Source organism: Bufo bufo, chromosome 5 (genome assembly GCF_905171765.1).
Source record: "Bufo bufo chromosome 5, aBufBuf1.1, whole genome shotgun sequence".
Lineage (NCBI taxonomy): Eukaryota > Metazoa > Chordata > Amphibia > Anura > Bufonidae > Bufo > Bufo bufo.
In genome coordinates this window covers 55069879-55097020 of record NC_053393.1, presented here as the reverse complement: position 1 = coordinate 55097020, position 27142 = coordinate 55069879, and the positions used below count along the sequence as shown (strand labels likewise).

The window sequence follows — 27142 nt, the reverse complement described above, 5'->3', positions numbered from 1 at the left end:
GGGGGGGAAATGGGGAACAAAATGTGGGGTGCATTTTGTCCTGCTACCCCTTGTGAAAGTTAAAAATGTGGGTATAAAGCTACTATTTTCACAGCCAAGCGTTTTCTAATTCTGTAAAACGCCCGATGGGTCTAAGTGCTCACTATACACCTTGAAATATTCCTTGAGGGGTGTAGTTTCCAGAATGGGGTCACTTTTTGGGGATTTCAACTGTAGGGGTACCTCAGGGTGTCTTTATATGCGACATAGTTCCCAAAAGCCAATCCTGTAAAATCTGTCCTCCAAAAGCCCTATGGCGCTACTTCCCTTTTGGACCCTGCCATGCACCGATACATCAATTTATGAGCATATATTGGGTGTTGGCGTATTCGGGGGGAAATGGGGAACAAAATGTGGGGTGCATTTTGTCCTGTTACCCCTTGTGAAATAGAAAAATGTGGGTGTAAAGAAACTTTTTTAGGAAAAAATTTAAATTTTTCATTTTCACAGCCAAGCGTTTCCTAATTCTGTGAAAAGCTCGATGGGTCAAAGTGCTCACTACACACCTTGAAATATTCCTTGAGGGGTGTAGTTTCCAGAATCGGGTGACTTTTTGGGGGTTTCCACTGTAGGGCCACCTCAGGATGTCTTCACATGCGACATAGCTCCCAATTACCATTCCAGCTAAATCCGCTCTCCAAAAGCCATATGATGCTCTTTCCACTATGAAGCCTACTGTGCTCCCATACATCAGTTTTTGAGCACACATGGGGTTTTTCTGTAAATAGATTTTGAGTTTTGTTTGGCTGTTAACCCTTGCTTTGATACTGGAACAAATGGATTAAAATGAAAAATCTGCCAAAAAAGTGAAATTCTGAAATTTCACCTCCATTTGACATTCACTCTTGTGGAACACCTAAAGGTTAACAAAGTTTGTAAAATCAGTTTTGAATACCTTGAGGGGTGTAGTTTCTAAAATGGGGTGATTTATGGGTTGTTTCTAATATGTAAGCCCCAGAAAGTGACTTCATAACTGAACTGATCCTGAAAAATTTGGGTTTTGGAAATATTGTTAAAACTGTTAAGATTTGCTTCTAAACTTAGTAAAACATGGTTATAAGGGAAAATTAAGGTTAACATGGTTATAAGGGAAAATAATAGCATTCTGAATACAGAATGCTTAGTAAAACATCGCTGGAGGGGTTAAAAAAAATAAAAAATCATTTAACTAACCTTAGTCCACTTGCTCGCGTAGCCCGGCATCTGCTTCTGTCCCCTTTACTGAATAGGACCAGTGGTGAGCATTAATTATAGGTCAAGGACCTGTGATGACGTCACTCCGGTCATCACATGGTACGTCACATGATCTTTTACCATGGTGAATCACCATGGTAAAAGATCATGTGACGTACCATGTGATGACGGGAATGACGTCACCACAGGTCCTGTTGCTGCACAGAGATAAGATGAAGCCAGAAGGAGATGCCGGGCCGTGAACAAGTGGACTAAGGTGAGTTAAACATTTTTTATTTTATTTTTTAACCCCTCCAGCGATGTTTTACTATGCATTCTGTATTCAGAATGCTATTATTTTCCCTTATAACCATGTTATAAGGGAAAATAATACGATTTACAGAACACCGATCCCAAGCCCGAACTTCTGTGAAGAAGTTCGGGTTTGGGTACCAAACACGCGCGATTTTTCTCACGCGAGTGCAAAACGCATTACAATGTTTTGCACTCGCGCAGAAAAATCGCGGGTGTTCCCGGAACGCACCCGCACATTTTTCCGCAACGCCCGTGTGAAAGAGGCCTAAGTGGTTTAGAGATAAGGGTTATTAGATGACCGGCAGAAAGTGAAAGTGAAAGTATGGTTCACAGAGCTAGAAAAAGAATTAACCCTTTGTGACAGAATGACTCAATATTTTAAAAAAAAGGCCAATTAAAAATATGATTTTTAGCCCAAAATGAGTAAAATGAACTCTTAAGTGACTTGCCGCATTTTGCCATACTATTACGTCATGGTGATTGGGCGGGCACCGAACGGTGCGCGCCTGATCACTGAAGGGGCCTGGCAGTCCCTGATAGTCGGGCCTCTGCTTTAGCCGCCGGCATCACTGTAAAAGCCGATGCCAGAGGATTAACCGCTTTTATGCCACGGCCGTAAAAAAATATATATACAGTACAGACCAAAAGCTTGGACACACCTTCTTATTCAAAGAGTTTTCTTTATTTTCATGACTTTGAAGGCATCAAAACTATGAATTAACACATGTTGAATTATAAACATAACAAACAAGTGTGAAACAACTGAAAATATGTCATCTTCTAGGTTCTTCAAAGTAGCCACCTTTTGCTTTGATTACTGCTTTGCACACTCTTGGCATTCTTTTGATGAGCTTCAAGAGGTAGTCATCTGAAATGGTCTTCCAACATACTTGAAGGAGTTCCCAGAGATGCTTAGCACTTGTTGGCCCTTTTGCCTTCACTCTGCGGTCCAGCTCACCCCAAACCATCTCGATTGGGTTCAGGTCCGGTGACTGTGGAGGCCAGGTCATCCGGCGCAGCACCCCATCACTCTCCTTCATGGTCAAATAGCCCTTACTTTCAAAGTTTTCCCAATTTTTCGGCTGACTGACTGACCTTCATTTCTTAAAGTAATGATGGCCACTTTTTTTTCTTTACTTAGCTGCTTTTATCCACCTGACTTTGCCTCAACGCAACTGATGGTCCCAACCCCATTTATAAGGCAAGAAATCCCACTTATTAAACCTGACAGGGCACACCCGTGAAGTGAAAACCATTTCAGGGGACTACCTCTTGAAGCTCATCAAGAGAATGCCAAGAGTGTGCAAAGCAGTAATCAAAGCAAAAGGTGGCTACTTTGAAGAACCTAGAATATGACATATTTTCAGTTGTTTCACACTTGTTTGTTATGTATATAATTCCACATGTGTTAATTCATAGTTTTGATGCCTTCAGTGTGAATCTACAATTTTCATAGTCATGAAAATAAAGAAAACTCTTTGAATGAGAAGGTGTGTCCAAACTTTTGGTCTGTACTGTATATAAAACAGTGCCGAAAAAGCCATTTTTGTCACCTAACATCACATAAAGTGGAACACCAAGCGATCAATAAGGTGTATGCCCCCCCAAAAAAGTACCAATCAAACCGTCACTTCATTCCGCAAAAAATGAGAACCTATCTAAGACAATCGGTCAAAAAGTAAAAAAGCTATAGCTCTCAGACTATGGAGACACTAAAACATAATTTTTTTGGTTTCAAAAATTCTATTATTGTGTAAAACTAAAAAGGGTTGTCCGAATTATTTTTTTGTTCTTTGTATGTTTCTAACTAATCAAATGTAACAGCTTTACCATGCACTTACTGCATCTGTAGTTGCTCCTTTCTCAGATTTCACTGAGGGTCAGATGACTTGTAATGTCAGCTTCTCTCCCTGCTCTGATGATGTTTCGTGCACAAACCTGAGAGAGCAGATAGGAGTCTGTACACGAGACGTCACTGTTATGGCCACGCCCCCCTTCACTGCTGTCTGCTCTCTCCTTGGATTCTTAACCCCTTCAGCTGCACAGACTCAGGGCTGAAGGCTTTACTGAGTAGCTGCAGGCAGTAAGGAGACAAATGCTGGGCACAGGAGCTGACAGAGGAGTTCTGCAGAGTTTTGCCTAAGAACAGGTAGGGGGAGGATCCTGTGTGTATCAGCAGTGTCATTGTATAGCTGGCACCTGTAGTCCTACACATACAACATGCTGCTGAGTATCCCAGCAATCAGACATGTCACCTAAAACTTGCTTAGCTCAGTTATATATTGCTGCACATTAGATTTAGGCTACATGCACACGAACGTTGTTTGTTTCCGTTTTTTTGCGGATATGATGCGGACCCATTCATTTCCGCAAAAAATGTAGACAGCGCACCGTGTGCTGTCCGCATCAGTATGTCCATTCCGTAGCCCCGCAAAAAAAAAAGAACATGTCCTATTCTTGTCCGTTTTAGGCATTGTTGCAATGGATCCGCCAAAAAAAAACGGATGGCATACAGATGTCATCCTTTTTTTTTGTGGATCCGCAATTTGCGGATCGCAAAACACATACGGTCGTGTGCATGTAGCCTTACAGTGCTAAACAGCCAGGTACATAAATATTGGGACATCAACACAATTCTATCATTTTTGGCTCTATACACCACCACAATGGATTTGAAATGAAACGAACAAGATGTGCTTTAACTGCAGACTGTCAGCTTTAATTTGAGGGTATTTACATCCAAATCAGGTGAACGGTGTAGGAATTACAACAGTTTGCATATGTGCCTCCCACTTGTTAAGGAACCAAAAGTAATGGGACATTTGTCTTCTCAGCTGTTCCATGGCCAGGTGTGTGTTATTCCCTCATTATCCCAATTACAATGAGCAGATAAAAGGTCCAGAGTTTATTTCAAGTGTGCTATTTGCATTTGGAATCTGTTGCTGTCAACTCTCAAGATGAGATCCAAAGAGCTGTCACTATCAGTGAAGCAAGCCATCATTAGGCTGAAAAAACAAAAACAAACCCATCAGAGAGATAGCAAAAACATTAGACTGGGCCAAAACAACTGTTTGGAACGATCTTGAAAAGAACTAATGCACCGGTGAGCTCAGCAACACCAAAAGACCCGGAAGACCACAGAAAACAACTGTGGTGGATGACCGAAGAATTCTTTCCCTGGTGAAGAAAACACCCTTCACAACAGTTGGCCAGATCAAGAACACTCTCCAGGAGGTAGGTGTATGTGTGTCAAAGTCAACAATCAAGAGAAGACTTCACCAGAGTGAATACAGAGGGTTCACCACAAGATGTAAACCATTGGTGAGCCTCAAAAACAGGAAGGCCAGATTAGAGTTTGCCAAACGACATCTAAAAAAGCCTTCACAGTTCTGGAACAACATCATATGGACAGATGAGACCAAGATCAACTTGTACCAGAGTGATGGGAAGAGAAGAGTATGGAGAAGGAAAGGAACTGCTCATGATCCTAAGCATACCTCTTCAGTGAAGCATGATGGTGGTAGTGTCATGGCGTGGGCATGTATGGCTGCCAATGGAACTGGTTCTCTTGTATTTATTGATGATGTGACTGCTGACAAAAGCAGCAGGATGAATTCTAAAGTGTTTCAGGCAATATTATCTGCTCATATTCGGCCAAATGCTTCAGAACTCATTGGACGGCGCTTCACAGTGCAGATGGACAATGACCCAAAGCACACTGCAAAAGCAACTAAAGAGTTTTTTAAGGGAAAGAAGTGGAATGTTATGCAATGGCCAAGTCAAACACCTGACCTGAATCCGTTGAGCATGCATTTCACTTGCTGAAGACAAAACTAAAGGGAAAATGCCCCAAGAACAAGCAGGAACTGAAGACAGTTGCAGTAGAGGCCTGGCAGAGCATCACCAGGGATGAAACCCAGCCTCTGGTGATGTCTATGCGTTCCAGACTTCAGGCTGTAATTGACTGCAAAGGATTTGCAACCAATTATTAAAAACTGAAAGTTTGATTTATGATTATTATTAAGTCCCATTACTTTTGGTCCCTTAACAAGTGGGAGGCACATATGCAAACTGTTGTAATTCCTACACCGTTCACTTGATTTGGATGTAAATACCCTCAAATTAAAGCTGACAGTCTGCAGGTAAAGCACATCTTGTTCATTTCATTTCACATCCATTGTGGTGGTGTATAGAGCCAAAAATGTTAGAATTGTGTCGATGTCCCAATATTTATGTACCTGGCTGTATATATATTTTTTCATAACTCGGACAACCCCTTTAAATAAATAAGAAAAATTATACATATTAGGTATTGCCACGTTCATAACGACCTGCTCTATAAAAATATTACATGACCTAACCCCTCAGGTGAACGCTGTAAACATAAATAAATAAAAACTGTTCCAAAACAACCAATTTTTTGGTCACCTTGCTCCATAAAGTGTAAAAATTAATGATCAAAAAATCATATGTACCCAAAAATGGTACCAATAAAAACATCATCTCTTCCTGCAATAAATGAGCCCCTGCAGATCGGCAGAAAAATAAAAAAAATATGGAGTTCAGAATATGGAGACACAAAAGCATAATAAAAAAAAATAATGCTTTATTATGTAAAACTGAAACAAACACAATTAAAGTAGACATATTTGATATCATTGCGTCCATAACAACCTGCTCTATAAAAATAGCACATGATCTAACCTGTCAGATGAACGTTGTAAAAAACAAAAAATAAAAACTGTGCCAAAATAATTTTTTGGTTACCTTGGCTCACAAAAAAACGTAATATAGAGCAATTAAAAATCATATGTACCCCAAAATAGTACCAATAAAAGTGGCACCTTATCCCGTAGTTTCCAAAATGGGGTCACTTTTTGGGAGTTTTTACTGTAAGGCTGCGTTCACACGGGCGAGATTTCCGCGCGGGTGCAATGCGGTAGGTGAACGCATTGCACCTGCACTGAATCTGGACCCATTCATTTCAATGGGGCTGTTCAGATGAGCGATGATTTTCACGCATCACTTATGCGTTGCGTGAAAATCGCAGCATGCTCTATATTCTGCGTTTTTCACGCAACGCAGGCCCCATAGAAGTGAATGGGGTTGCGTGAAAATCGCATGCATCCGCAAGCAAGTGCGGATGCGGTGCGATTTTCACGCACGGTTGCTAGGTGACTGTCTATTCACTGTATTATTTTCCCTTATAACATGGTTATAAGGGAAAATAATAGCATTCTGAATACAGAATGCTTAGTAGAAGGTCAATTGAGGGTTAAAAATAAAAAAAATTAACTCACCTTGTCCTCTTGTTCGCGTAGTTCTCCCGGTCTTTAGTTCTTTAAAAAGATGAACTATGGGCTAAAGGACCTTTGATGACGTAAGATCACATGCTCCAATCACATGGTCCATCACCGCGGTGATGGACCATGTGATTGGAGCATGTGATCTTACGTCATCAAAGGTCCTTTAGCCCATAGTTCATCTTTTGAGAAGTAAAGAAGAGACCGGGACTTACGCGAACAAACGGAGAAGGTGAGTTAATTTTTTTTATTTTTTTTAACCCTCAACTGATCACCTACTATGCATTCTGTTTTCAGAATGCTATTATTTTCCCTTATAACCATGTTATAAGGGAAAATAATAACATCTACACAACACCGAACCCAAACCTGAACTTCTGTGAAGAAGTTCGGGTCTGGGTACCACAGTCGGTTTTTTATCACGCGCGTGCAAAACACATTGCACACGCACGATAAAAACTGAACAACGGAACGCAATCGCAGTCAAAACTGACTGCAATTGCATTCCTACTCGCGCGGGTTTGCCGCAACACACCGGGACGCATCCGGAACTAATCCGGACACGCTCGTGTGAACCCAGCCTAAGGGTGCATCAGGGGGGCTTCAAATGGGACATGGCATCTAAAAACCAGTCCAGCAAAATCTGCCTTCCAAAAACCATATGGCGCTCCTTTTCTTCTGCGCCCTGCCGTGTGCCCTTACATTAGTTTACAACCACAGGTGAGGTGTTTCTGTAAACCACAGAATCAAAGTAATAAATATTGAGTTTTGTTTGGCTGTTAACCCTCTATGTGTTAAAGAAAAAAAATGGATTAAAATGGAAAAATCTGCCAAAAAAGTGAAATTTCATCTCCATTTTCCTTTAATTCTTGTGGAACACCTAACGGGTAAACAAAGTTTTTAAAATCAGTTTTGAGTTACTTGAGGGGTGTAGTTTCTACAATGGGGTCATTTTTGAGAGGTTTCCACTATGTAAGCCCCACAAAGTGACTTCAGACCTGAACTGGTCTTAAAAAAGTGGGTTTTGGAAATTTTCTTACAAATTTTAAGAATTGCTTCTAAAATTCTAAGCCTTCTAACGTCCTAAAAAACTAAAATGACATTTACAATATGATGCCAACATTGTCATGAGGTACAATTTGTCACGAGAAAACAATCTCAGAATGGCTTGGATAAGTAAAAACGTTCCTAAGTTATTACTAAAAAAGTGACATGTCAGATTTGCAAAAATCGGCCTGGGATTTAGGGCTCATGCACACAAACGTTTTTTGCGTTCAATATACGGGCCGTATTTTGATTACACATACGGTCCGTATACGAAACCATTCATTTCAATGGGTCCGCAAAAGATGCGGACAGCACTCTGTGTGCTGTCAGCATCCGTTGCTCCGTTCCGTGGCCCTGCAAAAATTATGAGGCATGTCCTATTCTTGTCCATTTTGCGGACAAGAATAGGCATTTCTATAATGGGCCTCCTGTCCCGTTCCGCAAATTGCGGAAGGCACACGGGCGGCATCCGTTTTTTGGGGATCCGCAATTTGCGGACCGCAAAAAACGGCACGGTCATGTGCATGAGCCCTTAAGGTAAAAAGTGGCCTGGGATAGAAGGAGTTAGGCCCCTTTCACACGGGCGAGTATTCCGCGCGGATGCGATGCGTGAGTTGAACGCATTGCACCCGCACTGAATACCGACCCATTCACTTCTATGGGGCTGTTCACATGAGCAGTGATTTTCACGCATCACTTGTGCGTTGCGTGAAAATCGCAGCATGCTCTATATTCTGCGTTTTTCACGCAACGCAGGCCCCATAGAAGTGAATGGGGTTGCGTGAAAATCGCAAGCATCCGCAAGCAAGTGCGGATGCGGTGCGATTTTCACGCACGGTTGCTAGGAAACGATCGGGATGGAGACCCGATCATTATTATTTTCCCTTATAACATGGTTATAAGGGAAAATAATAGCATTCTGAATACAGAATGCATAGTAAAATAGCGCTGGAGGAGTTAAAAAAAATATATAATAATTTAACTCACCTTAGTCCACTTGCTCGCGCAGCCCGGCATCTCCTTCTGTCTCCTTTGCTGAACAGGACCTGTGGTGACGTCACTCCAGTCATCACATGATCCATCACATGATCTTTTACCATGGTGATGGATCATGTGATGGATCATGTGATGGATCATGTGATGACCGGAGTGACGTCATCACAGGTCCTGTTCAGCAAAGGAGACAGAAGATGCCGGGCTGCGAGATCAAGTGGACTAGGTGAGTTAAATTATTTTATTTATTTTTTTAACCCCTCCAGCGCTATTGTACTATGCATTCTGTATTCAGAATGCTATTATTTTCCCTTATAACCATGTTATAACGGAAAATAATACTATCTACAGAACACCGATCCCAAGCCCGAACTTCTGTGAAGAAGTTCGGGTTTGGGTACCAAACATGCATGATTTTTCTCACGCGAGTGCAAAACGCATTACAATGTTTTGCACTTGCGCGGAAAAATCGCGGGTGTTCCCGTAACGCACCCGCACATTTTCCTGCAACGCCCGTGTGAAAGAGGCCTTAAAGGTATTCTGTCACCTCTCATAACACAAATTCGGATTTTAAACCAGTCATGCTCCACAGCTTACCTTGAATCGGCTGTGCTGTTCTATATTGTAATCCATCCAGTAGTTTTGCAGAAAAACGACTTTTATAATTATGCAAATTAACCCTGAAGGTGCCCAGAGGGGCGTTATGTTCCCCTTTGTGTGCCCAGTAACGCCCCTCTTACAGTGCCCAAAATGCCTTCCTCCAGAATCCCTAACCGCCCACAGCGTCTCATCCCTCTCCTCCCCCTCCCTGACGGCCGAGCGAAGTCTCGCGCAGACGCAGTACCCACTGAGGGCTGCGCCAGTGCGATTTGCTGGAGACTGAGGGAAGAGCGAGCATCGGAAGTCACTGGGCTCGGCGCATGCCCAGTGATGACGATGAAGCTCCTGCCCTCAGTCTCCAGCAAATCGCACTGGCGCAGCCCTCAGTGGGTACTGCGTCTGCGCGAGACTTCGCTCGGCCTTCTATAGAAGGTGTATGCTGTTCAAGTTACACCTCTGGCTGGAGGAAAAGGGGTAATGTCAAGAATTTGGATAGGAGGGTGCTGTTTCAATGTTTGCCTTAGGCAGCACGAAGGCTATGTGCTTCCCTGCCCCTGGCCATAAAGCACTGAAGGAAGGGGGGCCCAAGCTGAACTCTTGCACCAGGGCCCATGATCCTTTAGCTACGCCCCTGCCCACTGACATGCTGGTAGTTTTGTTTACAAAAAAAGCTAATCATATATCATATAGTACATTGCAATCTCTTTCTAACAAAGCTAGAACCAGCCCTGTATCTCGCATGGAACCAGAGATCTCCCCATTCATTGCTCCAATTGCTCTGCTACATTTATTTCAAGCTGGCAGCCCATGGGGTGTGTCCTTTCCGCTGCAGCTCTCACTCTATCACAACTATAGGGGGTGTCCTTTCCGCTGCAATTCTCTCCCTTTAAGGGCTCATGCACACGACCGTTGTTGTTTTGCTGTCCGTTTTTCACGGATCCGTTGTTCCGTATCGGAGTTTTTTTCCCCTCTGATTTGAGTTCTCTTCCGTTCCGCTATTCCACAAAACATATCCGTATGGTTTCCGTATGCGATCCGTTTTTTTGCGGATCGGCAAAACGGAAACAGTAACTTATTAATCACCAAACACATGAGCAATATGGGCTGGGCATAGCATTTCTACAGTATGGATCTGCAAAATACGGATGACATACGGATGCGTTCCGTATTTTTTGAGGACCCATTGACTTGAATGGGGCCTCGGACTGTGATTTGCGGACATTAATGGGACATGCACTACTTTTTTGTGGAATGGAAATACGGAAACGGAATGCACACGGAGTAACTTCCATTGTTTTTACGGACCCATTGAAGTGAATGGTTCCGCATACGGTCCGCAAAAAACCCCGGAACGGAAGCGGAAATAAAATACGTTCGTGTGCATGAGCCCTTACTGTCACAGTTTCTAACAGTAGATAGAGCTGGAGGCAGTTAAAGGATAGAACTGAGCATGTGCGACCACCTCAGCGATGTTATTGAGGAAAATAACATACAGCAGGTGGTGCTACACAAATCTTGAGTAATTGTTATTTTACTAAATTTTTGATTACATGCAGCTACACAAGTATTCAGATTCAGGTGCTGGTTTGAAAAATGTACCATATTTTTGTGTGACAACCCCTTTAAGTAAATGACTTACCTGAGAACTCTGACATTTCTTCCATTAGAACTTAAGGCAGTATTACTGCCATAGACGTCGGTTAAGATTGTGCCTGTGATTGTGATCATAGAACCTGAAAAATGAAAAAAAAAAAGGGTCGAGATGAACTACAAAACCCAGTCCACGTTACCCTATAGTAATTGGTCGCCTGGTTTAGAAAACTTATTTTTGAATGCCCTATTTGGACATTTCAAGTATATAGCATCTGATTTACTAGCTAGAAATGTGGGAGACTGTGTAATGCTTTATTTCCCCAGTGGTGGCGCTGCAGCGAAATGTCACACTTTCAGGAAATGAAAGAAACTGTCTTTGTTGCTGTCATGTCGTATTCTTGTGTTGTGATTGGTTGCTGTGGGTTTTTCTTTTAGACATTTTTTTTAGACATTTGTCCCTCTGTGTCTGATTTCCCTACAGATTCTAGCTGGTTTGGAAACCTTGTAATCAGCTTACTGATGACAAAAAAATCAAACAGCAATAAAGATTGACTAAAGTGGACAATCCCTTTAACCACCTCAGCTCCCCTAGCTTAAACACCCTTAATGACCAGACCACTTTTTACAATTCTGCACTACACTACTTTCACGGTTTATTGCTCGGTCATACAACTTACCACCCAAATGAATTTTACCTCCTTTTCTTCTCACTAATAGAGCTTTCATTTGGTGGTATTTCATTGCTGCTGACATTTTTACTTTTTTTGTTATTAATCGAAATTTACCGAAAATTTTGCAAAAAAATGACATTTTTCACTTTCAGTTGTAAATTTTTTTTTAAAAAAACTACATTTCTATATAAATTTTTCTCTAAATGTATTGTTCTACATGTCTTTGATAAAAAAAAAATGCAATAAGTGTATATTTATTGGTTTGGGTAAAAGTTATAGCGTTTACAAACTATGGTACAAAAATGTGAATTTCCGCATTTTGAAGCAGCTCTGACTTTCTGAGCACCTGTCATGTTTCCTGAGGTTCTACAATGCCTAGACAGTAGAAAAACCCCACAAATGACCCCATTTCGGAAAGTAGACACCCTAAGGTATTCGCTGATGGGCATAGTGAGTTCATAGAACTTTTTATTTTTTGTCACAAGTTAGTGGAAAATTATGATTTTTTCTTTTTTTTTTCTTACAAAGTCTCATATTCCACTAACTTGTGACAAAAAATAAAAGATTCCATGCACTCACTATGCCCATCACGAAATACCTTGGGGTGTCTTCCTTCCAAAATGGGGTCACTTGTGGGGTAGTTATACTGCCCTGGCATTTTAGGGGCCCTAATGCGTGAGAAGTAGTTTGAAATTCAAATGTGTAAAAAATGTCCTGTCAAATCCTAAAGGTGCTCTTTAGAATGTGGGCCCCTTTGCCCACCTAGGCTGCAAAAAAGTGTCAAACATGTGGTATCGCCGTACTCAGGAGAAGTAGGGCAATGTGTTTTGGGGTGTATTTTTACATATACCCTTGCTGGGTGATAGAAATATCTCTGTAAATGACAACTTTTAAAAAAAATTTATACAAAGTTGTCAATTTACAGAGATATTCCTCTCACCCAGCATGGGTATATGTAAAAATACACCCCAAAACACATTGCCCTACTTCTCCTGAGTACGGCGATACCACATGTGTGACACTTTTTTGCAGCATAGGCGCGCAAAACACCCCAAAACACATTGCCCTACTTCTCCTGAGTACGGCGATACCACATGTGTGACACTTTTTTGCAGCATAGGCGCGCAAAAGGGCCCAAATTCCAATGAGAATCTTTACGATTTCACAGGGCATTTTTTACGCATTTGGATTCCAAACTACTTCTCACGCTTTAGGTCCCCTAAAGTGCCAGGGCAGTATAAATACCCCACAAGTGACCCCATTTTGGAAAGAAGACACCCCAAGGTATTCTGTGAGGGGCATGGCGAGTTCCTAGAATATATTTTTTTTGGCACAAGTTAGCGGAAAATGATTTTTATATTTTTTTTCTCTTACAAAGTCTCATATTCCACTAACTTGTGACAAAAAATAAAAATTTACATGAACTCGCCATGCCTCTCACGAAATACCTTGGGGTGTCTTCTTTCCAAAATGGGGTCAGTTGTGGGGTATTTATACTGCCCTGGCATTTTAGGGGCCCTAAAGCGTGAGAAGAAGTCTGTAATATAAATGTCTAAAAAATTTTACGCATTTGGATTCCGTGAGGGGTATGGTGAGTTCATGTAAGATTTTATATTTTGTCACAAGTTAGTGGAATATGAGACTTTGTAAGAAAAAACAAAAAAACAAAAAAATAAATAAAATCTATTTCCACTAACTTGTGACAAAAAAAAAAAAAACTTCTATGAACTCGCCATGCCCCTCAAAAGTGATCTTTTTATAGCGCCGCAGCGATTTTACGGTGTTTTTGCAGTGATCAGAAAAAAAATTAATTCTGTCACTGCGGTGGGGCGGACTGAACGCAAGTGTGCGCACAAGATCAGGCCTGATCGGGCGAACACTGCGTTTTTGTAGAGCCTATAGAACATGTCCTATTCTTGTCCGCAATCTATATAGTTCTGGCAATGTGTGGATCCGCAAAATACGGAAAGAACATTGCCGGTGTCCGTGTTTTGCTGATCCGCGGTGTCCGTGTTTTGCGGATCCGTGGATCCGCAAAACACATACGGACGTCTGAATGGAGCCTTACAGGGGGGTGATCAATGACAGGGCGGTGATCAGGGAGTCTATATGGGGTGATCACCCCCCTGTAAGGCTCCATTCAGACGTCAGTATGTGTTTTGCGGTTCCGCGGACCCACGGATCCGCGGATCCGCAAAACACATACGGACGTCTGAATGGAGTCTTACAGGGGGGTGATCAAAGACAGGGGGGTGATCATGGAGTCTATATGGGGTGATCAGGGGTTAATAAGGGGTTAATAAGTGACGGGGGGGTGTAGTGTAGTGGTGATTGGTGCTACTTACAGAGCTGCCTGTGTCCTCTGGTGGTCGATCCAAGCAAAAGGGACCACCAGAGGACCAGGTAGCAGGTATATTAGACGCTGTTATCAAAACAGCGTCTAATATACCTTTAAGGGGTTAAAAAATCGCATCTACAGCCTGCCAGCGAACGATCGCCGCTGGCAGGCTGCAGATCCACTCGTTTACCTTCGGTTCCTGTGAACGCGCGCTCCTGTGTGCGCGCGTTCACAGGAAATCTCGCCTCTCGCGAGATGACGCGCCGGCGCGTCCAGGAGGAATGAATCGACCGCCTCCGGAACGCAATCCTTCGTTAGGTCGGTCCGGAGGCGGTTAAAGGGGTTCTGCACTTTGTTTTAACTGATGATCTATCCTCTGATGGGCGTACTTTAATGCTGCCCCAGCTGTTTTACTGGCAGCCCCATGGAGAGCCCCGGTACATGACCGGATCTCCAAAAAATGCCTTTGCCCTGCGCAATTTAGCGCAGGTAAAAGGAGAGCATCGGAGCATGAACTGCTCCGACGCTCCTGTCAGGGGGGCTGCCTGGGTGAAAATGGAGGGATGTCCGGGTTCAGCTCTGAACCCGGACAACCCCTTTAATTATCTGCTTATTTTTCTTAAATCTTAATTTTCTTATTTTTCTTAAATCTTAATTTTCTCTTATCTTGGATGACATTTTGGGGCTTTGGAACAGATTATTCAAGTTATAATGGTTTCAACATACAATGGTCCTCCTGGAAACCAATTAATATTGTAACTTGAGGGACCACTGTAGTCCTTGAGTAGATTTGGACCATACCAAGTACAATCTAAGGCCTCATGCACACGAGCGTATTTTTTTCCATGTCCGTTTCGTTTTTTACGTCGCTGACCGTATGCGGAACCATTCACTTTAATGGGTCAGCAAAAAAACAGAAGTTACTCCGTGTGAATTCAGTTTCCGTATGTCCGTATTTTCTTTCCGCAAAAAAATATTGTTCTATTATTTTCTGCATTACGAACAAGGATTGGATTGTTCTATTAGGAGCCAGCTGTTCCATTATGCAAAATACGGAATGCACACGGATGTCATTGGTATTTTTTGCGGATACTGAAAAAGCCATACGGTCATGTGCAAGAGGCCTAAAAGGCTTTTTTTCTTGAACAGGACAAAAATAACTAGTATGTTGTTTGCTCAGTTTGAATTCAGAATTTTACAGAAGCAAAATTAACTATTTATGACACTTGTTTTTTTTTTAACATATGTTGATTTAAAAAAAAAATGAAGTGCCTCCTAAATTATATAAAATGATAATATTTGACCATTTAAAAAGTCAGAATAAATAATATTTGAAGTAATAAATACCTGGAGTTCCAGACACTGGGGCGATACTGTTGATCTGTGGGGTGTAGTACATTCGTGGCTGAAATTATATATACATATAAATATAAATAATATATACATATAAAAATTGCCACAAAGCTAAATAACACTTCAGTACAATGCCTACACAATACTGCCACTCAATAGCAAAATAAAGCCTGTGTATAATAACTTCATTTATGCATAAAATACTACCATACGGTGCCTAAATAACACTATCATATATCACCGCCATAATGCTGCCATTCACTTCCCAAATAAATCATTCACTGAGTCCAAATAATGCAGCCATATAATCCTTAAACGCTATGTATGTCTTGCATTTTACTTGGTTAACTTTCTAGCTGTGCGAATTGTACTTTCACTTTGCACTGGTCATCTAATAACCATTATCTCTAAATTAAGATAAGAAGTAAGATAAGAGTTGAGGTATAATGAGTGTATATAAGATCAGAGATAAGCTAAGCTGTCAGCTGAACTGCCTTATGGGACAGAGTGAAAGTTCAGAGAGAAAACAAAGGATGCACAGAGACAGGGGTTCAACATTTTTAATAAAGACCAATTGAAAAAATGAAATAAAACCAATTGAAATGTTTAGCTCAAAATGAGTACAATGCAATTATAAAAAAAAAAATAATGATTCCCCCAAAGGTGTTCATACCCTTTACATAGTGAAATGGTTAGTGGTCAAATCTTTGGTGGTCTACTACTGCATTGAAGGAATTAGTGGTAAAGTCTCTTGTGGTCCAGAAGGTTTCCATGCTCCACTCCTAGGTTTCTCTAGGAAGTACAAATTCTCGGGCACCTCCCAGAAAAAGAAGATCTTGGGAACGGGCCAGTCAGCCATCCCTAAAACCAAGCCTCAGTCAGACATACACCTCTGCTCCCCTCCACTGAGTCAGCAAGAAAAGCTGAAAGCTTTCAGCTCTGAAGCTGGCTAAATTGCGAATGCAGCTCTGAATTATAATACATAATCAGTACAACATAAGTCATACAATGAAACGTATACTATCAAATACCAAATACATTTAAAAAAAGGCAAAAAAAATGTGGTTGTGGTGACTGTAATGCTATCAATACATCCGACGTTCACTTATTGTTGTCTAAGAAAACAATAGTTGCAGTCTTCAGATGCACAATAGCGAGGATGAGGATTAGATGCTTGAGAATGAGAACAGGGCGTTTGGGAGTGAGCTCTGCCCGGTCTGCAGGATACAGACTAACACGTCACTAAGCTCTGCTGCACAGGTAACACCGCCCATTATGTGTTCAGACGAGGCTTGGTGTCTCCAACCTGTCTGGAGCAGAAAAAACTTTAGCACTATATATATAGAACATAGGTCATGTCATATCTTCATCAGCATGGTATACGTAGCTCCTGCCCAAAAGAGACTACAAACAACAGTGAAGTCTCCGGCACTAATGCAGAAATGTTGGGATGCAATTTCTCCATCTTTGGTTCTCATACATGTACAACCCTGTGTCATCGGAGACCAATTATACAATACTTATGGGGGGCCATGTAGTACTGTCCTAAAAGAGGGGACACTTACAGTGCACAGCTGTTTCACCCACAGACTTACGTGGGACTACCTACACCCCTACATTAGGCAGGGCAGAAAGTGGTTGGTGGTAAAAGAGATCAGCTGCTGGCAGGTCCTAGTTAAAAGGTGGCGGGCGATATGGATGGCACCTGACTCCCGATTTCTACCATACATAGGAGAGTTGGCCATACATGTGTGTGGCCCTTCCGCTCAAGTCTATGAAAGTTATGAGGACAAATGAGACTGCAACTCCCTTCAACTCAAACATCGGTGGCCAACGCTGCACTTTCTACATGGCTGGATGGGATTAATGTGTTTTTTTGAGGAAGGGGTCCCAGAAGTGAGCAGTGTGCACACTAGTCATATAAATAGTGACTGCTAGGGGAATAGCTAGAAAATATTGGGCCATCACTACACCTATCTGCCCCGGTTACCATGCCGAAAATAAGCATCATTGCATCATGGTAGTAGGTCCCTGGCTACTTGCCTAAAAGGGGAATGGCCGGCATAGACTCCAAAGCTGGGTGGGTTTTAAAAACTGGATCAGAGGAAGTGGGTGATGGTACCCAAAGAACTACAGGTCCCAAACGCTCCTTATACACCGGCCTTGGCTGCAGGTGTAACACCCCAGAGTTGTGTTACGACACGCCTCTACCCTGCTACTATCTCCTAAGAGCCTTTACATTTGTCATCTGATACGATTTATGTCTTCACAACTGTGCATCTAAACACTGTATTAAATAAAATTATTGTTGTAGTTTCCCAGGTTGACCAGTAGGTGGCAGCAATGCGTTGGTAAGGTATTAGTTTCAGTTTAGTATATCTAGGCTGGAATGGTTTATTCCAGCTTAGCTCCCCCTCTGTGGAGGTGTGGACTGCTCCCACATCCTGCAGTATGGGTGGAGAAGGAAGTTAGGTCAGTGTGCCAGCCACCCCTGTTGGGGAAGGCTGTCTGCTAGAGTTCAGGAGTCCCCCTGTATAGGGAAGAAAGCCAGGATCTTGTCTCGGCTGAGACATAAATCACATACCCAGACTGAGCCCTGCAGCCTCAGCTGGATGACAGAAACAGCAGACAACCTCCAGAGTTCCAGGACGAAAGCATTTCCTGAGAATATATCTGTGAGTAAAGTCCAGAGACCTAGGAGAAGCCATATTCCTCCTCAGCTAGTCAGTCCCTTCAAAGCAGAAGATAAAGAGAAGTGCAGAAGCTAAATTCCTGCCACAGTTACAGAGCTACTAAGCAGACGTCTTTTCCTGTAAGCTCCAGATTTATAGTGCAGAAGGTTTATTCCTGCCAACCATTGTCAAAACCTGCTGGGACCAAAGACCAAAGCTGTATTCAGTTTGGATTCAAGTTATCTTCAGTAAAGAAAAGTTTGAACTTCACCTAAAGGTCTGGACATCAATTTCTGCTGCAAAATTCCTCTATTACTCCTACTATCACTACACTCAATTTATTGCAAGTGAGCCAGGAGTCCAGCCGTACCCAGGTAGGAGACACCGTTGACACCATTATCACCACCATACAGAGACATTATAGACCATTATACCACTCTGGCATTTCTAACCTGGGACGTGCATTATAACACCTTGGGAGGACCTTGTGATAGTACCCTGCGCACGCTGCAATTGGCGTCACGAACAAACTACAAACTATTATCCACCCATATCCTGACCCACTGCGTAAGTGGCGTCAGTGTACCCAAATCATGCTCATTGCACAGGGTAAATGAGGATGTACTGGCCAGCGATACCAATACAATAGGTCCTGACAGTGAAACCCACCTACAGTCAGTCAATCTTCAGGGAAAATGTGTCCTTAGTGGAGAAATATTTGGAACAATCTACGTGTACATACATGGAACATACACCACCATTGATTGTAGTATCCATAACAGTTGTTCGTGGTGATCGCAGGAACGCCGTCTACGGTCACTTTCACCAGGTAATAATCTTCCGGCATGGGTCTGCAACACAGGAAAATGTCAGTTTCATTTTATATTTCAGTTCTTTAAACACCACGAATATTAACCCCTTAAGGACCGGGCTCATTTTCACCTTAAGGACCAGGCCATTTTTTGGAAATCTGACCAGTGTCACTTTAAGTGCTAATAACTTTAAAACGCTTTGACTTATCCAGGCCATTCTGAGATTGTTTTTTCGTCACATATTGTACTTCATGACACTGGTAAAATGAAGTCAAAAAAATACCTAATTTACCAAAAATTTGGAAAAATTTGCAAATTTCAAAGTTTCAGTTTCTCTACTTCTGTAATACATAGTAATACCCCAAAAAATTGTGATGACTTTACATTCCCCATATGTCTACTTCATGTTTGAATTATTTTGGGAATGATATTTTATTTTTTGGGGATGTTATAAGGCTTAGAAGTTTAGAAGCAAATCTTGAAATTTTTCAGAAATTTACAAAAACTCAATTTTTAGGGACCAGTTCAGGTCTGAAGTCGATTTGCGAGGCTTACATAATAGAAACCACCCAAAAATGACCCCATCTAAGAAACTACACCCCTCAAGGTATTCAAAACTGATTTTGCATACATTATTAACCCTTTAGGTGTTGCACAAGAGTTATTGGCAAATGGGGACGAAATTTGAGAATTTAATTTTTTTGTCTAATTTTTCATTTTAACCCATTTTTTACACTAACAAAGCAAGGGTTAACAGCCAAACAAGATTGTATCTTTATTGCCCTGACTCTGCCGTTTACAGAAACACCCAATATGTGGCCGTAAACTACTGTATGGCCACACAGTAGGGCGTAGAGTGAAAGGTGCGCCGTATGGTTTTTGGAAGGCTGATTTTTATGGACTGGTTTTTTGACACCATGTCCCATTTGAAGCCCCCTGATGCACCCCTAGAGGAGAAACTCCATAAAAGTGACCCCATCTAAGAAACTACACCCCTCAAGGTATTCAAAACTGATTTTACATACGTCGTTAACCCTTTAGGTGTTGCACAAGAGTTATTGGCAAATGGGGATGAAATTTGAGAATTTCATTTTTTTGTCTAATTTTCAATTTTAACCCATTTTTTCCACTAACAAAGCAAGGGTTAACAGCCAAACAAGACTGTATCTTTATTGCCCTGACTCTGCTGTTTACAGAAACACCCCATATGTGGCCGTAAACCACTGTACGGGCACACAGTAGGGCGTAGAGTGAAAGGTGCGCGGTTTGGTTTTTGGAAGGCTGATTTTGCTTGACTGTTTTTTTGACACCATGTCCCATTTGAAGCCCCCCTGATGCACCCCTAGAGTAGAAACTCCATAAAAGTGACCCCATCTAAGAAACTACACCCTTCAAGGTATTCAAAACTGATTTTACAAACGTTGTTAACCCTTTAGGTGTTGCACAAGATTTAATGGAAAATAGAGACACAATTTCAAAATTTCAAATTTTGGGCAGATTTTCCATTTTAATATTTTTTTTCCAGTTACAAAGCAGGGGTTAACAGCCAAACAAAACTCATTATTTATGGCCCTGATTCTGTAGTTTACAGAAACACCCCATATGTGGTCATAAACAGCTGTACAGGCACACGGCAGGGCGCAGAAGGAAAGGAATGCCATACGGTTTTTGGAAGGCAGATTTTGCTGGACTGGTTTTTTGACACCATGTCCCATTTGAAGCCCCCCTGATGCACCCCTAGAGTGGAAACTCCAAAAAAGTGACTCCATTTTAGAAACTACGGGATAGGGTGGCAGTTTTGTTGGTACTAGTTTAGGGTACATATGATTTTTGGTTGCTCTATATTACACTTTTTGTGCAGCAAGGTAACAAGAAATAGCTTTTTTGGCACGTTTTTTTTTTTTGTTATTTACAACATTCATCTGACAGGTTAGATCATGGGGTAATTTTATAGAGCAGGTTGTCACGGACGCGGCGATACCTAATATGTATATGTTTTTTTTATTTATGTAAGTTTTATACAATAACTTCATTTTTAAAACCAAAAAAATGTTTTAGTGTCTCCATAGTCTAAGAGCCATAGTTTTTTCAGTTTTTGGGCGATTATCTTGAGTAGGGTCTCATTTTTTGCGGGATGAGATGACGGTTTGATTGGCACTATTTTGGGGTGCATATGACCTTTTGATCGCTTGCTATTACACTTTTTGTGACGTAAGATGGCAAAAAATGGCTTTTTTTACACAGTTTTTATTTTTATTTTTTTACGGTGGTCATCTGAGGGGTTAGGTCATGTGATATTTTTATAGAGCCGGTCGATACGGACGCGGCGATACCTAATATGTATACTTTTTTTTTATTTATGTAAGTTTTACACAATGATTTCATTTTTGAAACAAAAAAAAATCATGTTTTAGTGTTTCTATAGTCTAAGAGCCATAGTTTTTTCAGCTTTTGGGCGATTATCTTGAGTAGGGTCTCATTTTTTGCGGGATGAGATGACGGTTTGATTGGTACTATTTTGGCGTACATGCGACTTTTTTGATCACTTTTATTACCTTTTTTGGGAAGTAAGGTGGGCAAAATTTCAATTTTCTCATAGTTTTTATTTTTTATTTTTATGGCGTTCACCGTGCGGGGAAAGTAACATGACCATTTTATAGATCAGGTCGTTACGGACGCGGCGATACCTAATATGTGTAGTTTATTTTATTTTTAAAATTTTTATTCAGTGATAAATGTTTTTTTTTTTTTATCTTAACTTTTTTCACTTTTTTTTACATTTTTTTGACCCAGACCCGCTTGGTTCTTGAAGATCCAGTGGGTCTGATGTCTGTATAATACAGTACAGTACAATATATATTGTTCTGTACTGTATTTTACTTACACTGAACAGATCTATGCTTTCAGCATAGATCTGTTCAGCACCATGGACAGCAGGACGCCTGAGCAGGCGTCCTGTTGCCATGGGAACCCTCCCCGTCTGCTCATAACTTCGCAGACGGGGAAGGGTAAGCACGGGGCTGAGGGGGCCAGGGGGCTCTCTGGGGGCTCTCTCCCTCTCCATCGGGGGGCTGCAAAGGCACAGCAGCCCCCCGATGGAGAGGGAGGGAGCTCCCTGACCGATGACAGTTAACTTTTTCCATACAGCGGTCCGTACGGACCGCGGTATGGAAAGGGTTAAACGGCTGACATCACAGATGTCAGCCGTTTATACCAGGGTGCCAGCAATGTGCTGGCACCCTGGTATAACCACTAGAAGCCAACGATCATTCATGGGGAGGCGGGCGGGGGATCGCGATGCCGCACCGCCCGCCTCCCGCAACGCCCCCACCGCCTGCGACACCCCCCCCCCCCCCCCGCACCACCCGCCGGCATCAAATCATGCAGGGGTGCAGGGACCGCGGGCATCAGAAACTGCAAAAAGCGCAGCAAACCGCAGGTCTGAATTGACCTGCGGTTTGCTGCGATCGCCGACACGGGGGGGGTGTCACAGGATGCCGGCTGAAGGATTTCAGCCGAAATCCCGTTCCGTTTAACCCCTCGGGCGCCGGAATCCCGATTTAAAAGTTAGGACGTACCGGTACGTCCTTGGTCCTTAAGGACTCGGGAAATAGGGCGTACCGGTACGTCCTATGTCCTTAAGGGGTTAAAGGAAACCTGCCAGAAAAGCATCTATAAAGCTATAGAAGGCGTCGGCGTAGACCGGCTGTCTAGACCTGCTCCAGATTTATCTCAGTGGCTCAGGCGGGGTGAGAAAGGTGATGCAGGGACAGACACTTTTATCTAACTACTGTACCAACTAATGGTTGAGACAGAATTTTACCCCAGAATTGTGGGGCAATTTGGGCGCAAAATGTTGCATCTTGGGCCATGCTTTTCCAAAGAGCCATGGCCTTCCTGCCAAGCCCTGCCCCCTTTTTGAACAAGACCCAAAAAAAAGGTATGAACCCTTATTGTTCCAATTTAGGCCCCTTTTTAGACAGATTCTAGGCACGGTCACGTTAGTAAATCTGGGCCGTTATGTAGACTTAAAGGAAATGTGACCTATTGTTTAAAGCATGTTTTTTGTTTAAAGAATGGTTTATGTCATTTTCCATGTCAGTATCTATATTTGAACAAAAAAAACATAAAATCCTGCAGTTCTCGCACTGGCCACCAGGCCTTTTATAATAGGCGTCACTTTTAGATCTCTACCGATAGCTTTACCTCAGTTATCTCCTTATCTGTCATTCCGTTCCTACCTGATATCACCTCTGTGTACAGATAAGACAGGATGCTCCATTCACAATAGGTGATTGTCAGAGCTGATCTATTCTCTCCTTGTCCAATGACCTCTGCACAGGTCACAGAGCATGCCAAGAAAACTCTCCCATAGAAGGCAATGAGGTCCCCTCCTGACCATTGTGTCTATGGACCATGGGGCTGCCGTAAAGCAATTTTCTTAATGCTTTCTAGATGCTGTTAAGAAGAGCTCAGGCAAGATGGCCGCCCCCATAATCACGTTCAGAAAATAGAAAAAATATATAATCGGAAAATAAATTCAAATTAGAAAAAAAGGAAATGTGCTGCTATCTGGTTTAAACTGGCAGATAAAATTTTGGTGGCTCATTTCCTTTAAATCCACACACATATACATGAGTAGCAGTAGTGCAGCCTCAGGCTTTGGGCATACTGTATGTCCTTGTGGAAGTATGATATTAAAAAGTGTTTTTCGCTGACACGCAGTTTGTGTTACATGGTCTTTTTTTAGCACCAAATACTGCCGGACTAGTACGAGGCCAATATCTATCCCAAAGACACCCTGCACTATGCAGCTACAAAGATATTTCACAGAACTACACTTGATTTATAAAGCCCTACTGCTTTGCCAGGATAAGGCCTTAGGCCTCATGCACACGGCCGCAGTTTTGGCGGCTTGGATGCGGACCCATTCACTTCAATGGGGCCGTTCCGTAGCCCCGCAAAAAAAATATGACCTGTCCTATTCTTGTCCGCACTTTGCGGACAAGAATAGGCGTTTATATTAGAGGCTGTCTGTGCCGTTCCGCAAATTGCGGACCGCAAAACACACAACGGTCGTGTGCATGAGGCCTTATTCAGAAATCAGTGTTTTGGTCAGTGATTTCCATCAGTGATTGTGAGCCAAAACCAGGATTGGAGCCTCTACAGACATAAGGTCTAAGGGAAATATCTGCACCTGTTCTGTGTTTACAGCCGCACCTGGTTTGGGCTCAAAATCACTGATCGAAAATCACTGACTAAATATTGACATGTGAATAAGGCCTAATACTGCAAATATATGCAAACCAGACCAAAAACAGTCAAACCTGGGCATTTTCAGCAGGGTCGGGTGACCATCTAATGTGTATGGGGAGCTCCCGACTCTCCATCAACACATGACAGACTTCAATGCCCGATCCTTTTGTTCTCCCAGGAGATAAGCTGCTGTCACATCTGTGACAGTGACTTCCTCCTCCATACCCATTGAAGACACACACAGAATAGCTCAGCTGGTTGGAATATTATTATTATTATTTATTATTAATAAAGAGCCATTCCTTCCATTGCGCTGTACATATGATAAGGGGTGCACATACATAATACAGACAATTGCACTAAGCATGAACAAGACGAGTTACAAAACTGGTACAGAAGGAGAGAGGTCCTGGCCTGCGAGGGCTTACGATCTACAAGATATTCTGGCACCACCCCCGCGGAGCTCATTATCCTCTGCCCGGAGGTATGACCCCATCGAATGTACTTTATTATTATTTAGTATCAGATTTTCTGATGGTTGACAATACTGCTAAAATAGCACTAAAAATGTCCAGATGTCACCTCCATCTAAGGGGCCGGTCAGAGGCTACGTACCTGGTGTAGCAGGTAATCTGTGTGGCGTGACTGGCATCTTTCTCTACATCACACGGGATTGAAAGGGTTGACGAAACGAGCTGGACACTGTTCCCCAGATTGTCGCTTCCATCGCCATAGTTGAACTGATTGGCTTCTGCAAAGCCTAAAGAGCACAAGAGGAATCATCAGAAAACTAGAGAGGCAATTGTACAAATAGCAATTTACTGTGAAACACTAACTCCTTAAAGGGCATCTGTCAGCAGTTTTGTCCCTATGACACTGGCCGACCTGTTACATGTGCGCTTGGCAGCTGAAGGCATCTGTGTTGGTCCCATGATTATATGTGTCCGCATTGCTGAGAAAAATTATGTTTTAATATATGCAAATGAGCCTCTAGGAGCAAACTATAGGAAAAACCGCCAGCCTATGTGCACTACTGAGGTCCTGGCCCCCAGAGATGCCTGTGCTTTTTCCTATAGTGTGAAAGCACGGCCACCGCTGATGGATTGCAGGGTGGTCGTAACCATGGAAAGGGGCGGTGTATAATGTGATGGAAAAATGGATCCAGCCAGCACAGGAGGCAATATGGATAATAACAATACATTAGTAAGTGCCTTGTAATTGCTTTCTCTACATGATAAATGCTACTTGCTGAAGTGCGACAATCCCTTTAACAGCAATAGATCAGTGCATGACATGTGGATGTTCAATCCTGCCTAGATGATAGAGCCATAGATAGATAGATAGATAGATATGAGATAGATAGATAGATAGATAGATATGAGATAGATAGATAGATAGATATTAGATAGATAGATAGATAGATAGATAGATATGAGATAGATAGATAGATAGATAGATATGAGATAGATAGATACTTGACAGATTTTACTTTAGATAAAGAAAAAATGAAGATACTTTCAGGGAGTATACTGTACATTATGGAAGAGGTTTTTTTTTATTAATAAAACCCTACTTGGTGTCCACCCAGTTGGACCAACACCCACCCTAAGAATAGGCCCATGGAGAACATTATATCTGCACAATGTGGTGGGTGTGATTGGTGTATTAGACCCACCTCGTCCTGTGATTGTGATTCTCGTCGCTCCGTTCACACTGCCATCATTTGGTGTAATCTGAGTGACAACGGGTTCTCCGTCTGTAATGAAAGTCAGTGATATAAGCGCGTTTCTGGTGTACAGGCTTAGCTTATTCTACATGTTTTTCTATCTTTCTGTCTGATCTGGAGGGAAGTCAACATTTTCTTTTTTTGTACTTTTTATTCTACAGATGAAATGTTCCAGAAAGGTCGGTGCATTTCTCTGTCATCGCAGTCAGGACGCTGCAGTGAAATCCTCGGACATCTGATGCGTAAATTGCCCTACGTAAGGCAGCATATTACAGCTACACTCCATAGTTATGAGGGGCACGCTCATTCCACCTCTCCCCACCCCTTCCCTCTCCTCAGTGACTGACAGGCACTGGTGTATACATGTACCGCACACACATCAGCGCCATTCTTCCCATCGGGACTGCCAGTGATTGTGGTATAAACACGGCCTTGTTGCTATTTTTTAAAAAGCTGTTATTCTAACCTTTAAGTATTTAAAGGAGTTGTCTGAGTTATTATAATTTTTTTTAAAAGGTTCTAAAGCTAATAAAATGTTAAAAAAAACTTAAACACACCATCCCAAACTCCCTCCATTACAGTGGGATGCTCCATTTTCCCCTGCCACTGAAGCCATGACGTCATATTTCTGCATGTGACCGCTGCAGCCTATCACTGGCTTCAGTATGCGGCACAAGACTACTGAGACCAGTGTTTGGCTTCAGTGGTCATGGGCGGTATAGAGGCACGTCACCACTGCAGTCATGGAAACAAAGGCTGGTGTGGAGGAAGAGAGCAGCATTGCTGGAACTGAGGGGGGTTGGAAAAATGACTATACATTTTTATTTTTTATTTTAATAGCTTTCCAAAAAAAACTTGGACGACCCCTTTAAGCTTCCCAGACACATCCAATATCTGTCAGCCAAGTAATCGATCAGCAACAGCCAAATCCAAAGCTCTCTAGCAGACATGTACATTACTGTGCAGGTTTTTTTCAGTAGAGACAGGTGATAAGCGGCTGCCAGGCACATCTGACGCTGCTTATCTGCTGCAGTTACATTCAAATCCAATGTGTCTGGTTCCTCCCATATGGGGGGGTCTGTTGGATTTTCTGATGCATATAAGATTTTCACCGTATCCTGTCAAATGAGGGATCGCCTAAAAAATTATTAATGTTTTCTACTTACATGTGATGTGAATGGAGACACAGAGAAGGAGAATTACTGGCGCAAACATGGTGCCAGCAGTTGGCGCCCTTCACCAGCCGGGGCT

At 42.3% G+C, this 27142-nt stretch overlaps 1 protein-coding gene across 1 annotated transcript in view; it reads right to left on the bottom strand.

Moving 5' to 3' along the window:
• The window catches only part of LOC121002376 (fibrocystin-L-like), a 251165-nt gene extending 224658 nt beyond the window's left edge, over positions 1-26507 (bottom strand). The window contains 6 exon segments of the mRNA XM_040433838.1: positions 11110-11203; positions 15420-15477; positions 18840-18948; positions 24781-24925; positions 25841-25921; positions 26471-26507. Coding sequence (XP_040289772.1) covers positions 11110-11203; positions 15420-15477; positions 18840-18948; positions 24781-24925; positions 25841-25921; positions 26471-26507 — 524 coding nt within the window.
• Between the last annotated feature and the right edge of the window lie 635 nt (positions 26508-27142).